This window comes from Gouania willdenowi, chromosome 12 (genome assembly GCF_900634775.1).
Source record: "Gouania willdenowi chromosome 12, fGouWil2.1, whole genome shotgun sequence".
In the NCBI taxonomy this organism is placed as follows: domain Eukaryota; kingdom Metazoa; phylum Chordata; class Actinopteri; order Blenniiformes; family Gobiesocidae; genus Gouania; species Gouania willdenowi.
This window is the reverse complement of record NC_041055.1, coordinates 30,079,032-30,094,899: the sequence shown is the minus strand read 5'-3', so window position 1 is coordinate 30,094,899 and position 15,868 is coordinate 30,079,032. Positions and strand designations below refer to the sequence as shown.

Genomic DNA, 15,868 nt, shown 5'->3' with positions numbered 1-15,868 from the left:
TGTTATTTTTGAATATTTTTTAGTGATTGTATTTTTCTCTCTTAGTGTGTGTGTTTTTGTTGTCATGTTGTGTGTTGCTGGTGATATTCAGTGTGGTTATAATTTTTTTAAAACTAAAAATAAACATAAAACACCATATTTGTTTCATTTGTTAATTTTCCTCTCTCTCTCTCTCTCTCTCGTACCCCCTGTAGTGCCATTATGTACACCTAATGGGTACACATACCCTTATTTGAGAAACACCGCTGTATGTGAGATAGATTGTAAGACCGTATGGAATCATGTTAAAGGGATACACACGCATTTAAAGCAGGTGAAATTTAGGGTGAAATGGTGAAAATCAACAACAGAAAAACAAGCAGGTGCTGGTTAACACGATGTCAGCTCATGTTCTGACTTGAACATGGGGTAAAAAAAAAAAACAAAGACATGATTTGCCAACAGTTTGGCAAACGCACGCCACTTACACAGTTGCAAATTGCCACCGGCGTGCAACATTGGGGCTGGGAACGCCTGCCAAGAGCAGCCGGCTGACCTCGCTGTGTGGCCCAGTCATCTGATTCAGTGTTTCAGCAGATGCCCTACGTGTTCCACAAGCCAGCTTTGTTTGCTGCTGGTGCTCAATACACACAGTATTAATATTAATAACAATAACCAAAACGCGTCTTGGCACGAGCATCCCTTTTGTCTCTGCTGCAAACCCTCACATGATATCGGACCGCTGTGAATCATGGCTGATTGGGAGTTGAGTGCATTTCCAATTGAATGACTTATGACTTGATAACGTATAGCACTAGCCCTGTGCAGGATGTACAGTGTGTGTGTGTGAGGAAAAAGCAGCCACAGCTGGAGGATAAAGCGCACACATCTGCATCCACAGGCACATTCCATGCACAAAAGATGGAGAGTGACGTGTTGAAAAGGCAACAGAACACTGAACACTCACCCGGCATCGTCAGAATCTCACAGAACAATCAGGAAAAAAAGCCCAAAGCTGGAACGGACGCGGACGAGCAGAGGCGATTTTTACAGCTTTTTTTTTTTTTTTTTTGTCCTTTCCTCCCCCTGCTGCTGATGCAGACCACCACACACACGCCTCTCCTCCTCACTTGTGATTCTCTTCCTTTCTCTCACCCTGAATACGTCTCCCCTCCCTTCCTCCCTCCCTCTGCTGCTGGGTGGAGAATCAGCTCTACTCTCCTCTCTCCCTCAGCCTAAACACGGCCTGTCCTACTTCCTGTGTTTGGATGCATGCTCAGAATTCTTCCTTATGCTCCTTTCTTTCTCTTCCTCTTTCTTCTTCTTCTTCTTTTCCTCTCTACCTGAATCGTTTTAAAGACGTCCTGACACTGACACCTGACCAACACTTTTCTTTAAGAATGAAGGATATTTCCTCCCCACCCCAACCCAACTCTAACTAAACCCTTTCCCTCAGGGGGGTTGAATTCACCTCCCATCTCAGTGTGAGCGCGGTGGTGGGAGGAGCCTGAATAAAGTGCATATGGTGTGTAGTGGTGGTGAAGATGGGAATCGCATCACATGCATGTATGTATATGTACACCACTGATGAACCCATTAGAAGCTGAAATACATTTATTATTTCAATATTTGTAAATTTCATTGTACTTTGACGTTTATTCATTTTTATTCTGCAATTGAAGAAGATTTCCTTGCATATATTTATGTTCTTGGAATGAAATGGTACGAGTTAAAAAAAAAAAAAAATATATATATATATATGATTATATTTTGGCCTTAATTAAAACATTCAGTTTAATCCATTCCATATATTTTAACAAAACAATGGCAAGAAAAACAATTTATTTCATTAAACACATCCCCAGGTTGCGTCTAGCCCAGGATGAGGCCGTCTGGGGGGGAGTCTCTCTAGTCTCAGCCTCCATGGCCATGATGTAGAGGATGAACATGGTTCCCAGTAAATAATGATTGTGTTTTATTAAAGGGGCTGGCTGGTTTAATAAATAATTAGTCAGCCTCTGAATTGTGGGAGGGGCTTAGATGCTGAGACGTTCTTTAGATGGTGGGCCAGTTTTATTATTTTATAAATAACATACACTTTGACCCTAAAGTCCCTGGTGTCGTAGAACAGTGCTGTGGCTGCGCACAATGTGCTCATTAGAGCGATATTTCAGGGCTACAAAGTAGAAATGACTTTCTGTAGCCGTGTGTAGCACGGCGACCCCCAGGTCGTGTGACGGACGCTTAGGTGTGCTACTCACGGCTGTTATAGAAGTGATCCGTGGAGCAGCGCTGTGGGTGTGGCCTATCACTACAAATTTGTCAGTAGCTGTGTTTCCATTACAGTTAATAAAAGCGATATTTCTAAAGTTTTTAGAAAATGTGTAATTGCTCTTTGAATGTCTGTTCCTTGAAGGTTGTTTTGGAGACTCGTAACTCGTTACTAAAAAGATAAAATGTTGCTGTTTTAAAATCTGTTTAGGTTTGACTCTCATCTTGGCTTTTAAAACATTATTATGTTCATTAACTTATTAGGATGTTTTATTATTGTTTTAGGCTATTATAACATTTTTATTTGGATTTATTTAACCAGGAAAGTCTCATAGTTTAATTTGTATTTATTTATTATCAACTAGTTAATTTATTTTTATGCCTCCTTGGAGTCTGTGGGAGTGTACAGTATGTACATAAGAATACGTGTGTGCGTGTGTAGAGGTTAGATAAAGTTATTGAGTCATATTATTACATTAATGATTGAGCTCATTATGATGTTAAACTTTATGCCGAGGTGCCACTCCCTTTCATTTAGCTCACGTGTCAAACTCAAGGCCCGGGGGCCAAATCCGGCCCTTTGGAGCATCCAATTCGGCCCGCAGGAGAAAACAAAATTACAGAGAAAACATGAATCATTGTGTAAATGAAACTAAACAATATTTTCAGGGGCTCGTGGTTTTCTTGATGCTTATACCACATGATTGCAGTCAACATTTCTAATGTTAAACAGTTGAAAAAAATCTAAATTCTTACAAAGTCCTTAAATTTTTCTTCAATTATGACAAAATATTGCAGTTAATTAAATAACAATTGGTTACAAAATCTAGGAAATTTAAAGGGAGATCCTGTTGGGACTGATATTTGTCACTTATTGCTTGAATATTGTCGGTTTCTTACATATTTAGTATTATATATATACGTAAAAGTGCAAACTAGGGGAAAAAAATGTAGAAATGACTTGTTTTCCTGCATTAAAACTGTGGCTCATTGAGATCAAACTGCTCCGTATTTATCCCCTGAACTAAAATGAGTTTACGCCTGTTTTAGGGAGTGTGTGTGTGTGTGTGTGTGTGTTCTTAGTCCTGTAAGCTAGGCTAATGTGTCTGTTAGCTTGTTTGCTACAACGTTGAGGATAATGGGTCAGTCTTAGTGAAACCTGGATAAAGGATGAGAAGCATCTCTTTAGGGTTGAGTTTGATGCTAATATTAGAGTTTACAGCCAGTGGCAGAACTGGCATGAGTTTCAGAACGAGGGGGCGGGAAGGGGGGGAGGGATTTAATGACCAGACAGGAAGCTACGATACGATAAACTACTGCGGCTGTAGGAGGAGCTGCCCCTGAGTTATGGCTTTTAATTTGCTCTCTTTGCACGTCCCCCCCCCCCCCCCCCCCCAGTGATGTCATCACACATGACATCACCTCTAGCCCTTCCCGGACACATGACACACACGCACACACACACAGTGCACGTGTAATGCAAACTGACAGAACAATAGGTCATAGACGGGGGCTACACACATTCTCTCTGTTTTTACACAAAAGACCAGATCACAGTCACATTGTTTCCTGTGCAATGACCAAATAGAGAAAACCACCTGTTTCCTCCCAAACAAACTTAGAAATAGAAATCTGCCATTCCACAATTTATCATTAATTGTATTAAAATATCATATTCTGTGAGGCTGGGACCAATTCATCACTGAGATGATTAGCCAGGGCAGTAATATCCCATATTCATACAGTAAAGCAGGAGTTCTCAACCTTGGGGTCAGGACCCCATTTAGGATCACGAGACACTGCCATATTTTAATTCACCTGTGTCAAACTCAAGGCCCGGGGGCCAAATCTGGCCCTTTAGATCATCAAATTCGGCCCGCAGAAAGTTAAAAAGACAGGAAAAAAAAAAAAAAGAAAAAAAAAAAAAAAATATATATATATATATATATATATATATATATAAATATTGTCCAAATTACCAAAACATTTCAGTTGTAAATAATTCAGATTTATAAATACACAAATTCAACAAAACCCCACAATAATTGGAGGATCGCAATTTTCCCCATGCTTTCATCACATGACTGCAGTCCAAATTGTTAAAAAAAACTCAATTTTCCTGAAATCATATCACCTAATTTCTGCAAATGAAATAAATATTGGTCAGAAAATCTATTAAATCTAAAACAAAAAATCCTGCACTGATATGTTGTCGCCTTAGATACTTTATGTATCATTTATACGTCGTGTAAAGTACAAAGTTGGGGACACTAAGAACAAACTCACTTAAGAACAAACTACTACTTATTTTGCCCTGAACTAAAATTAGTTTGGCACCATTGTTTTAACCTATTTTAATTTTATCGCCATATTTTTGCTCCTTTTATTGCATTTGTGCTACATTACATTTCTGCCAGTGTTTTCAGCACTTATGAACCCTTTCCGCCACTTTTAACACCTAATGTCACATATGTTGACCTATTATTGTCACTTTTAACCTCTTTTCACCATAGTTACCTTTGTCAATTTAACCACATTCATGATTTGTCATGCCCATTATTTGCCAGTTTAAACAGATTGTTCTACTTTTCAAATTATGGACAGACAAAGTGGTAAAAATGGTGTAAAGTGTCAATATTGGCCATAAATAGGGAAAAATTGGGAGGGTTGGGGTAATGTAGTTCAAAAAGTAGGAACATTTACTTTAAACTGGCAAATAATGGGCACGACAAATAGTGAATGTGGTTAAATTGGCCAAAAAAAAAAAAGCACGAAAAAGAAGTGGAAAGTGTTTATAAGGGTTGAAAATGTCTTGAAAGTTGAAAAAATGTGCATAAAAAGCATGAAAACATGAGTAATGTATATATGTAAATATGTCAAGAAAAAGTGATAAAAATAGGTTAAAATATGGCAAGTTTGGTGTAGTTGAAGAAAAACGGTAAAAATAAGCAAAAATGGGCTCAAATTGTTAAAAAAAAGTGTCTCGTGACCCCAAATGGGGTCGTGACCACAAGGTTGAGAACCCCTTCCATACAGCACCTGTTCTAACACAAAGGCCAGCCTTTCAACCTGTAAAACCCAATGGTGCACCATCACAATCTGACTGTTTTACTATTAATTTCAATACATTACCTTTGATTTTTTTACCAAATATATCCTCCCTTTTTTCCATCAATAAAGATAAACATTGTTTAACTTCCGTAATGTTCTAATAATGTTGTGGCTGAGTCGTGTCTGTTTTCCCGTTGACCTAATGTATTCATCTAATGGATATGTGGGTCACTCTGACTGGGGCTTAATGCGGACACACCATTACATTACCACAGTCTGACCTTGATGAGGCAGCGTCTAGAGAAGGTCTGTGATTGGTGAATAATATAAAGCTCAGCAGGAGCCCGTGGAGCTTCACCAGCAGGAAATCAAAGTTTGAAGAGCCATGGTTTCATAACACAGCGCTAATGCCCACTAAGGCCATTTTAACTCCAAGCAAAGTCATTAAGAGCCTCCCTCCATGTGCGTGGTCTACTGTGGATATTCCTGCTCTGGAGGAGCTGAGCTCAGCTGTTTGTACTGGAAGTTTTAGTGGCCAGGGATCTGAGTCAGAGCCTACTTTAAGGACACTATATATTTAAAAAATGAAGAATTAACACTTACGAATGGATGCTAGGGTTCAATTTCTTAGCTTTGTTCACTGCTTACTTTGTAAACAGGTTTTATCTGAGTGGGAACCAAATCTCACATTTCCCCAAAACCTGATCCTATCTGTTGCTACATTACATTTGCATTTTAATTCTAGTTAACTGTATTACAAGAGCAGATAACTGTTTTCATTTATTTTTTTAAATGTGAATATTTATTCAGTTTTTTCATGATTTAGTTCACCGCTCAAAAATAATAATAAACAGTGTGCTGACATGCTCTGGTGGCTGAAGTTAGCGAGTAAACCACACACTGTTAAAGGACTCCCACCCAAAAGGACTTTTATTCTCAGAGTTTGTGTCTTCAGCTGTCCGTGATTACTCGCTAACTTCAGCCACCAGAGCATGTCAGCGCACTGTTTAAGGGAGAGTAAAGGTCCCTTAGGAGAGCACTTCTTCTCTGGAAAGTAAAGATCCCTTAGGAGAGCACTTCTTCTCTGCTTCATTGTTTACTACAAAACCACAGAGTTAGAACTGTCGCCCCCTGTGGTCACAGGTTCACAGTATTTATTCTCTTTCGGTAAAAAAAGAGGTTAAAATCGGCATCTTGAACTTTTCCTGGTTTTTCAGATCAACCAAAAGCAGCACAAATTGACATTTTGGCTGAAAAAGCTGCTAAATGATCTAAAAATCAGGCTGAATGTTTCACTCCAACAGAAAACAATGGGATGTTTACAGGCAGTGGGGCCGTGTGACATCATCAATCACGTGATTTGAAGATGGAGGAACACAGGCTCTAAAACTGTAAAGTAGAGCCATTTTTAAAATGAAATTATTAATGTGTTTTATTAGGCATAGGTCTTCTAATAAGTATATTTAAAAGATTTTAGGCTAAATTTGGAGGATCCCTTTAATCAAGATAATTGACGGAAGACTTCCAGTAATTTTGCCAGTTTCAGCTACATAAAAAAAACAACACATTAATTAATAAAATTAGTTAACTTAACACGGTATCTATTTGAGGCCTAAATATGATGTATTCACTGAGTCAGAGAAACACTGAATATGTGAAAAGTCTTGCGTGGACGGAGCAGAGGGATGAATTAATGAGTATTTGCATGTGAACTGAGCTCTTTTACAGGCTTGTGCCGAGCGCTTCTTTGATGGCGTCTTCGGTATTCCTGTCACGCCCAAAGCTCCATCCATTACAGATCATTACACGGTGAGAGAATGAAAGAGAGGAGACCCTTGACCAGAGACCCCCGCGGAGTTAAATAACCACCAGGCTGTGAAACCACACCAGCTGGGCAGGTGTCAACACAACAAGGAACACCTTCAGGGCCAAATGAGGGGCCTCCACAAAGTCGGAACAACAAGCGACATGAAGTGGATTCAAAATAGAGACAAGATATTCTTTTATAGTGCAAACATTGTGTTATTACACTAAGTTTAAGTATCACTGAGTAATGAAACAAATGAAAAATAAAGAAAATTTCAATTATTTTAAACATTTTTTATCTATATTTCTTCTTTTGAGGTTGCTTCCAAATATCTACATCACCCTAGAGCCAAGGCGGGCAACTATTATGATAGTGGGCGCCACAAAATGGGATTGTCTAAACTAATTATTATACCATTAATGTCAACGTTTAATAAAATGACCAATTTGAGCATTATTACAATACAAAACAAATGGTTTTGTGTATTTTTGGAGTCATTTTGTGTGTTTCTGCCGTCATTTTGTATATTTTACTGTATTTTTGTTTTATTTTGTGTGTTATTGTTATCATTGTGTGGTTTTTTGTGAACATTTTGTTAATATCTCTCTCATCTTGAATGTTTTTGTTGTTATCTTGTGTATTTTTATGTTTTTGTTTTGTGTGCTATGAGTTATTCTGTGTATTTTTTGTGTTATTGGTCTCATTGTGTGTTATTTTATGGTCCTTTTGTTCATTTTTCTGTCATCTTGTATGTTTTTGTTGTTATCTTGTGTACCGGTATTTTTCTAGTCATTTTGTGTGTTTTCAAAGTCACTTTGCATATATTCCTGTGATGTTTGTTTTTGTTTTGTGTGCTATGAGTCACTCTGTATATTTTACTGTATTTTTTGTGTTTATGGTTGCTTAATGTGTGCTATTTTGTGGTCATTTTGTTCATTTTTTTCTCTCACCTTGTTTGTTTTTGTTGTTGTGTAATTTTCCCATTTTTTTTGTGTGTTTTTTGTCTCTATGTTTGTTATTTTGTGGTAATATTGGTAAATCTTTTCTCTCATTTGTCATTTGAGTCATTTTGTGGTTTTCTCTTGTTGTTTTGTGTGCTTTTGGAGGCTTATGTGTATATATATATTTTTTTTTAAGTCATTTTGTGCTTTTACTTTGAAGGTTGCACAAAATTAGAACGAGGGCCGCATGTAGCCCCCAGGGACCACCATTTACTTATATGAACCCTAGAAAGTCACTGAACCCAAATCACATCAGATAATATTCTAAAGTTGCCCAATGTTAATTAATATAGAGGCATTACATTTTGGGATGTTATTGGATTTTTACGGGAATTATGCAGCGTGCCATTTTTATCTCTATGAAATGCACAGTGGTGGGCGAAGTCAGCTCCTAATAACACAAAACTACCCTGAGATCATGGTGCAGATGCATTGGAAAATGAGATGCTGAGAAGGGAAGGGTGCCAGAGAGAAAAGCAAAAAGAAGAAGCATCTCCCTAATTATATGGCTGCAATTAAAATGATTAAAACGCTGCTGTTGTTTTTTTTTCCCACAAGATTGGCAAAAAAAATAAATATAAATGTGTGAGTACGCATACGAGAGTCTCCCTAGACAGGACCCAGTGTTCTATTATTACACTGTGCTAACGGAACGTGCAGATAAAACCATGAATAAATCTAATACACATGTGAGGATTATGGACTGATTATATAAATGCATCCAGTGTGCTAATGGCTTATTACACAGCTTAAAACTTAAAAGACCGGGTGTGAGTTAAGGTAATAAGCACAAATATGGTGATTTACAACAAGCATGGAGGTACTGCAGAAAGGAAGACAATGAACAGAATGTGTTATTTCCAATAGGATGAAAACTGCGATAGAAAATGTGCAAGGTAAGGCAAAATGCAGTGCTATTAAAAGACTGAAAGGAAAGGACTGATTTGATATTTTTAACATTTAGCTCATTTTTCTTTCATTTGAGACAGAATTTAATGTAAAACAGCAGGTTCAATATCATTGTTAAAAATGAGTAAATAAGACAAATAAATCTAAATGTTAAATCTAAATGTAAGAGTTAAATATCAATGTTAAATGTAAATCTAAATGTTAGATGTAAATGTCATGTAAATCAAAATGTTAAAAGAAAAAATCTAAATGTTAAACCTAAATCTAAATGTTAATTTGGTGTAAAGCATAAAGCTCTTTAGAACTCTTTCGAGTGCGTCAATTTGGAGCAACCCCGCCATTATATTTACATTTAGATTTAACATTTACATTTTACATTTAGACTTACATTTTGATTTACATTTTACATTTATATTTATTTTTCATGTGTACACATACATTTCTCAAATGAAAGAAAACTAAGCTAAATGTTAAAAATATGTAAACTATATGGGGACATTTATTAAGTATGCACGGTGGACACACTAGTCATACTCAACCGTCCCATGATGCATTGCAAGCAGAATGTAAAAATAGATCTGAAATTTCAAAAAAAGAAAAAGAAAATATATATTTTTAAAAAAAACAGACATTCCTAAAGGTTTACTAAAAGATTTTGATTCCAAAATGTCAGTAAATGAGTGAGAAAGGAAGGAACGGAGGATAGAGGAGCATTATTAGAGGTTAGATATTATAGTCAGATTACCAGGGGAATGTTTACAGAATTTAATAACTAAATGTCATGGCTTTATTGAATTTATGGATGAATGTTCCTCTTCCTCACTGTGCTGTAATCTTTCATCATTATCCATCGTCTCCACCTGTAACAACTGTGGAATGACACAGCATCATCTCCTGGGACAGACTCAATATATGATATAAAGATTTTTATAAACCAGGATATGGGTCGTCAGAAAGAAATGATCTAAGACACGTGTCAAACTCAAGGCCCGGGGGCCAAATCTGGCCCTTTAGAGCATCCAATGTTTTTCAGTTTGAATGTATGTATTTTTTTAGCACATTATTTTTCTGTCATTAAATAATTGCAATTAACATATTAAAGTCCCAGCTCTAAATATTATGAATTATGTGGCCTTATGTTTTGAGTATAAATGGAAACACTAAGTTTGAAAGTCTTGAACTTAGGAAGAAAAGATAATAAAAAATGGGTAAAAGTTAGAGATTAGTTATAGATGAGCTCCTTGACGTTTTTCTATATTTGTACGTTGACCTTCTCACAAAATATTGACTTGTTCCCTCATAGTTTTTCTTTATTGCTCCTAAAACTACACTGCAGTTTATTTGGGCACCAATTTAGAAATAATTAAGAAAACATGCTAGTTCATCTGTGTCAAACTCAAGGGCCAAATCAGGCCCTTTAGAGCATCAAATTCGACCCGCAAGACGAAGTCAAAAATACAGAAAACATAAATCATTGTGTAAAAATACCAAGTAATTAATTTGTAAATATCTCAGCCCTTACAAATACATAAATACAATGAATATCCTCATTATTTGCCAGGGTGTACAGTTATCCGACACTTTAACTCATGACGGCAGTCATTTTATTTCACAAATTGTTTAAAAATAAATATTTATCTTTTCCAGAATCGTGCAATTTTATAAAATAATTTTACACATTTTTCCCAAATTGATCACAAACTCAAGTAAATGTAAAAATTGGATATTGTCTGTAACTTCCATTATTTTACAGATATTAATAAGGCAGAATAATGTTGAATTTGCTTGTTTTCCTGCTTTCCCACTTGTGATCAAACTGGTCTGTATTTGGCCCTTGAACTAAAATATGTTTTACACCCCTGTCCTGGTTCATAATCATGCAATTATTGACTGTCTTCTTTATGGTTTGTAATACAAAGATTTATCAAGTTGTGACTAATATTAAACACTAAAATCTGAGTGCAGGGACTAGAATGTTGATTCTATTTGTCGTTTTGATCTCAGCGTTAACGTACGTATTAATCACCGTTCATTATTTACTTAACCATTCATTATTACATGACTTCTGACGTGTATGAGATCATTGTGTGTGCAGTAAATATGTATAATTCAGACTTTGAGTTGAGATGAAAAGGCTGCAACTCTGCACAAAGATGCATGAGTCATTGGTGGTACACACACACGCACGCACGCACGCACGCACGCACGCACGCACGCACACACACACACACACACACACACACACACACACACACACACACACACACACACACACACACACACACACACACACACACACACACACACACACACACGTACAAATATAAAAACAGAGAGCCACAGGAATGTGTGCGCTTAATATAATGGCTCAGAGGCCAAGGTTGCTGGGTGTGGTTAGATTTCCTCAGGTCAAAGAACCACATCCTGTATGTGAACGTAACAGGTTCAAATATTCATTAAATAAATAAATAAATGATGCAGAGAAACTGAAAAAGTAGACGTTCAACCATTAGAACACACTAGAACCACTGGTTCTGCAGACTAACTGAGGTTTATTCACACAGGGCCATATAGCTTTGGACTATTTTATTCCTCATTAATTTAAAAACTGCATTTTGTGTTTATTTTTATGTTATCTTTGACCAACGTTTAAATTTGTTTGATGATCTGAAACATCTCAGTGTGGAAAACATGCAAAAAAAAGTAAGAAATCAGGAGGGAATCAAACACTTTTTCACAGCACTGTATATATTTATGGCTTGTTTTAGGAGTCGCTGCTTTCACTACTTCTCAGAACAGCATAAGTTAGATGGATTGTTGAGTGCGTTCTAACCCAGATCTTCATCTAAACAAGCTACACTACAGAACTCACTCACACATGCTGTCTCTTAGAGGAGAAAAAGCCAAAATTGGCACATTTTGTGCAGCAGTTTTGAATTGTCTTTCTGGTCAGACTTTGAGGTAAAATTATTGTTTATATCATATATCGTCATTTTGAGAAGAAAATGTCAAGATATGAGTTTTTGTCCATATTGCCTAGCCCTAGTTACACCCCTAATATATGTACATACTGTATAAGCTAAGTTCATGGATGCATGTGAGCACCAGTAGATGCAGAGCTGAATAGTTGATATGAAATCTCACATTCAAGGCTGTGTATGAAAGTTCAGGGTATAGGAAATACCCCCACACCCCCTCATCCCCCCCATCCTGCATCTCATCATCTCATTTCCCTCCCCTGGTGATTCCCTGTCTTCTGCTGCACTGATTTCTGCCCCCATGGGGACAGCCTGTGTCTCCACTCACCCATTCTCATGCTTTTTCCCCTCATTCTTCACAGAAACAACTGTACATGTACAGCTATAATTATATCCATCACATGGACATGGAGATACAGCAGTCTGCTAGTTTCTACTGAGACTAAATATTCAGAAGCAAGAGAGCGATGGAGACAAAGCTCATTTTGTCCCGACGGCAGCGTGGGGACAGTTCACCATGTTCCACACTGAACAATAGGGAGTGTTCCTCCTGTGCTAGTCTGACAGTGACGCTAATGCCTCATTAAAAGTATGAAGAGAGCAAGTAACTCCGCTCCAAGTTTTGAAATCAAAAGCTGTGGAGGATCTTTCTTTTTTTTTTTTTTAAATAAAAGTGTCACAGATGGACAACCTGGCATTTGTCCCCACAGCGCAGATAATCAGGAGAAATGATCCGTGCAGAGGGTGATAGATGTAATCTGTGTGTGTGAACTCTGCAGGGATGGATCTAAAAGTAGGTACTGTTAAACAAAAGAGGATAGCACCTTTTTAATGGATAGTCCAGGTTTCCTCAGTATTTCAAAAAAAATCACACCAAATCCCAACCACGTCTTATTTGCACTTTCATAAAAACAAAAATTCATCCCCCTCACTTTTTACAGAGGGATTCATTGTTGAAAACATATTGGTTCAGTTAGATTGATTGAATGGTGATCGAGCCAATTGACGAAGCCGCCGTTCCAAGAAAGTAAACAAAGGGTGAACAGCGATGAGTGTAAGTAAAATGACAAAAAATGAGTAACAGGTGGCAAAATATGGTCAAAAAGTGACAAAAGCAGGGCAAGAAAAGTGACTAAAATGGGCCAAAACAGTCAAGAGAGGCAAAAATATGGAACAAAAAGAGGCAAAATGTAGGGAAAAAGAAACAAGTAGTATTTTTTGGGCTAAAGATAGCTTATTTGGTTGAAAACTGGTAAAAAAATAAATAAAAAATGAGCTCCTACCTGTCATTGTCGACGCTCCTGAAGCCAGGGAGGATGTGTCTGAAGCTGGAGTTACGGTCCAGCTTGGGTTGACTCTTGGTACGTTTTATTGAACCCTTCAACCGCCGACTCAGGAAGCCCTGATGAAGATGAAGAGAAAGAGTATATATGTTAAGGTTACGTTTATTCAGACAATATTTGGTTTTTATTAAATAAAAAGCCAAACTAATTTATTTTTTCTTGCTTTTTCTTCAAAGCTATCCTAGAAAAAAATTGAATACAGAGAAATACAAACTCTTGAGTTTTCCAGAATAATTAAAAAAAACAAGAAATTGCCTTTTTTTTGTTTAATTTAGCAACAGTTTTTACAGTGTACCCAGACAGAACTCATAAAAACACATGAAAGGCATCAGAAAATGCTTTGATGCTTTCCTTATGACAGATCGGATACATCAAAGCAATCACCTCTGAGGAAGACTGGCAGCTGACAGTCGAAACATGTCAGAAGATAAAAATGTCCTGAAAAACCTTGTCTGAATAAACAAAACCTTAATATATATTTAAAAAATATGACTGTTGTTTATTGTTATTAAAACTCAGCAAACTAAGAACAAACACAAAAAAGAGCTGAGAGAGATAAAAGTTAGCTACAATTTTCAAAAGTATACATATATCAGTAGAAAATTATCACTACATACATCCCCCTTTTTTGTTTAACACAAAACATATATTAGCAAAAATAAAATCAGATGCAAGCGGTGAGTTTTGGGGGAAATTCAGTATAAAATTTTATTTTAATGTAATTAATCAATAATTAATACATTTTAAAATCATCATATTTTAGGAAAACTGTTTTTTTTAATGTGATTTATGTATTTAAAACCATGGAAAATGCCTGCAAAGTGCATAATTCCTTATCTGATCAAAGTACATATGTCAGCAGCACAAAAACACATAACAGAAGTCTTAACAACTAAAAATAAATGACTTAATAATGGCTTGTATTTAATATATATTTCTAGAAATGCATTTAATGGATGGAATGATTTTTCAATAAAGGACGCAGACAAAAGGGTGACAATAAAAGGCAAACATTTACAGTCAAAATAAATCTAATTATAAACATATGTTTATTTAAAAACATTATTGGCATTGTTGTGGTCATTATATTATTATTATTATTATTATTATTATTAATCTTATTCTTATTGCTACAACTGTGATTTTTATTATAATATTTATTAGGGTTATTTTTATTTTATTCCATAAATATAATTTTAGTACTATTGTGATTGTTGCAATTTGTCCCAAAAATACTGCTATTTAAATCTATAAATATATAAAAATTCATTACAGACTGTGTAATTAATAAATCTTGATTAATCTAAATTAATCATATAATATCTGACACGCGAAGCAAACGTTTTTCCAGTTTAAATGTATTTTGGTTTATGACTAAATGAAGGAAAACAATAAATGAGCTTGTGTTTATTAAATTGTGTTTATTATTTCCATCACTGAGAGCTAACAATGTGTAATATGAATAAAGAATATAATAATTGCATTGTTCACAAAGCACAAATTTAAATTTAACTAAGCTATATTCATGCTTCTCTGGATTTTTGTTGTAAACTTTCTAAAACAAATGTGTTTTTGTATTAAAATAATAAAAAAAATTATATATAAATTATACATTATATTTTGTAATAATACTAATTGGCTTATTATAAAACAAACAATAGAGAAAATGTGACTAATTCCAACTTCTCATGCCTTCACTTAAAGATGTGAACTTATGATGGTGGTGAATCCTGCAGGAAATAATAATAATTATTATTATAAAAGTGCTACACTAATTTGCAATGTTGATTACAAACAAACGTACATTATCCCGTGCACTAATTCAGAAGACGCACCCTACCATTAGGCTTCTCATCCTGTCTGATTTCGTGTGTTTTTGCCATTTCAAACATCTGCAAATCACACAATCCACCCCCCTCCCTAAAGCGGCCCGCTGTTGCCATGGCAACTGATGGCTGGCATTGAGAATATGAACAAATCAGACGAGGTGCAGAAAAAGGCAGGATGTTGCAAGCTTGAAAAAAAATTGCAGGAGAAAAAACACTCCCCAAAAAACACAGAGCTTGTCAGAAACACATTTAAGATGTCACGCAGTCACACGGCGGAGAAAACAAAAAAAACAAAACAAAAAAACTAGGAAACAAGTGGAGGTGGATTATAAAAATGTGAAGAAAATAAACTCACGCCTCAATAAGGAATGAACAAAACAGAAAATCTGAATTTAGGAAGGACAGAGGACTGTCAGTGTACTGTCCGTTCTTTGGTTATTCCGTATTAAATCAAAATCAAAATAACAAGTAAACAATGTGATTATTTACTGACTTAAAACCAAAACCAAAAAGCAGAAACAACAAAAACCAAATAAGCAGCATTTTTCTGTTTTAAAATAAAATCTTGTTCCATTTGTGAGATATTTGAAAATTAGAGCAAGAGCTAAAACACGTCACATTCTGTCCGAGTGAACAGAACCAGAACTGAAGTCCGATGCATCTGGTTTCCCTCCACAGGTTCTAGACCAGGTCCACGCAA

At 36.0% G+C, this 15,868-nt stretch overlaps 1 protein-coding gene across 9 annotated transcripts in view; it reads right to left on the bottom strand.

Moving 5' to 3' along the window:
* LOC114472926 (disabled homolog 2-interacting protein-like) overlaps positions 1-15,868 on the bottom strand; it is a 172,215-nt gene that overhangs the window by 96,092 nt on the left and 60,255 nt on the right. For 8 of the 9 annotated variants that reach the window (XM_028462247.1, XM_028462246.1, XM_028462241.1 and 5 more), the window contains exon 3: positions 13,280-13,398. In XM_028462247.1, the coding sequence (XP_028318048.1) occupies positions 13,280-13,398 (119 nt within the window). Of the gene's footprint in view, positions 1-946; positions 1,064-13,279; positions 13,399-15,868 lie in introns of those variants that run through there. The other variant, XM_028462249.1, reaches the window with a different exon arrangement.